The sequence below is a fragment of the Nestor notabilis genome, unplaced genomic scaffold (assembly GCF_000696875.1).
Source record: "Nestor notabilis isolate BGI_N333 unplaced genomic scaffold, ASM69687v1 scaffold18321, whole genome shotgun sequence".
NCBI classification, from domain to species: domain Eukaryota; kingdom Metazoa; phylum Chordata; class Aves; order Psittaciformes; family Psittacidae; genus Nestor; species Nestor notabilis.
In genome coordinates this window covers 1-361 of record NW_009913562.1, presented here as the reverse complement: position 1 = coordinate 361, position 361 = coordinate 1, and the positions used below count along the sequence as shown (strand labels likewise).

Genomic DNA, 361 nt, shown 5'->3' with positions numbered 1-361 from the left:
CACCCCAGCTCCCTGCCACTCCACTGGGCACACTCAGCACATCTCTGAGGCGAAAGCTCCTCATAAGCAGACGTGAGTTCTGTTGCTTAACCCCCTGGTGGTGTGAATGCATCCGCCCGGTCTCGGCCACCCCCGGCTGCTCAGCCCGTTCTCACGCAGGAGATGCTGTCTGTCACCCATGCGGCTTTGAAGCACAGCAGGTTAAGATTAAGCCTGCAGTTTCACTACAGCTCGGAACCTCAAGTGAGAGATGCTGAGGGAGCGAGGACGCCAGCACAGACCTGCTGCTGCTGCTTTGTCCCTCTTCCTGCTCGGCCAAGGCATCTCCGCTCGCGTCGAACGATCTCCTCTTCACCGGGAA

General features: G+C 59.3%; 1 protein-coding gene across 1 annotated transcript in view; it reads right to left on the bottom strand.

Moving 5' to 3' along the window:
- THYN1 (thymocyte nuclear protein 1) overlaps positions 1–361 on the bottom strand; it is a 3,598-nt gene extending 3,237 nt beyond the window's left edge. Inside the window, exon 1 of the mRNA XM_010023257.1 lies at positions 282–361. Coding sequence (XP_010021559.1) covers positions 282–324 — 43 coding nt within the window. The 5' untranslated portion in view covers positions 325–361. The remainder of the gene's footprint in view (positions 1–281) is intronic.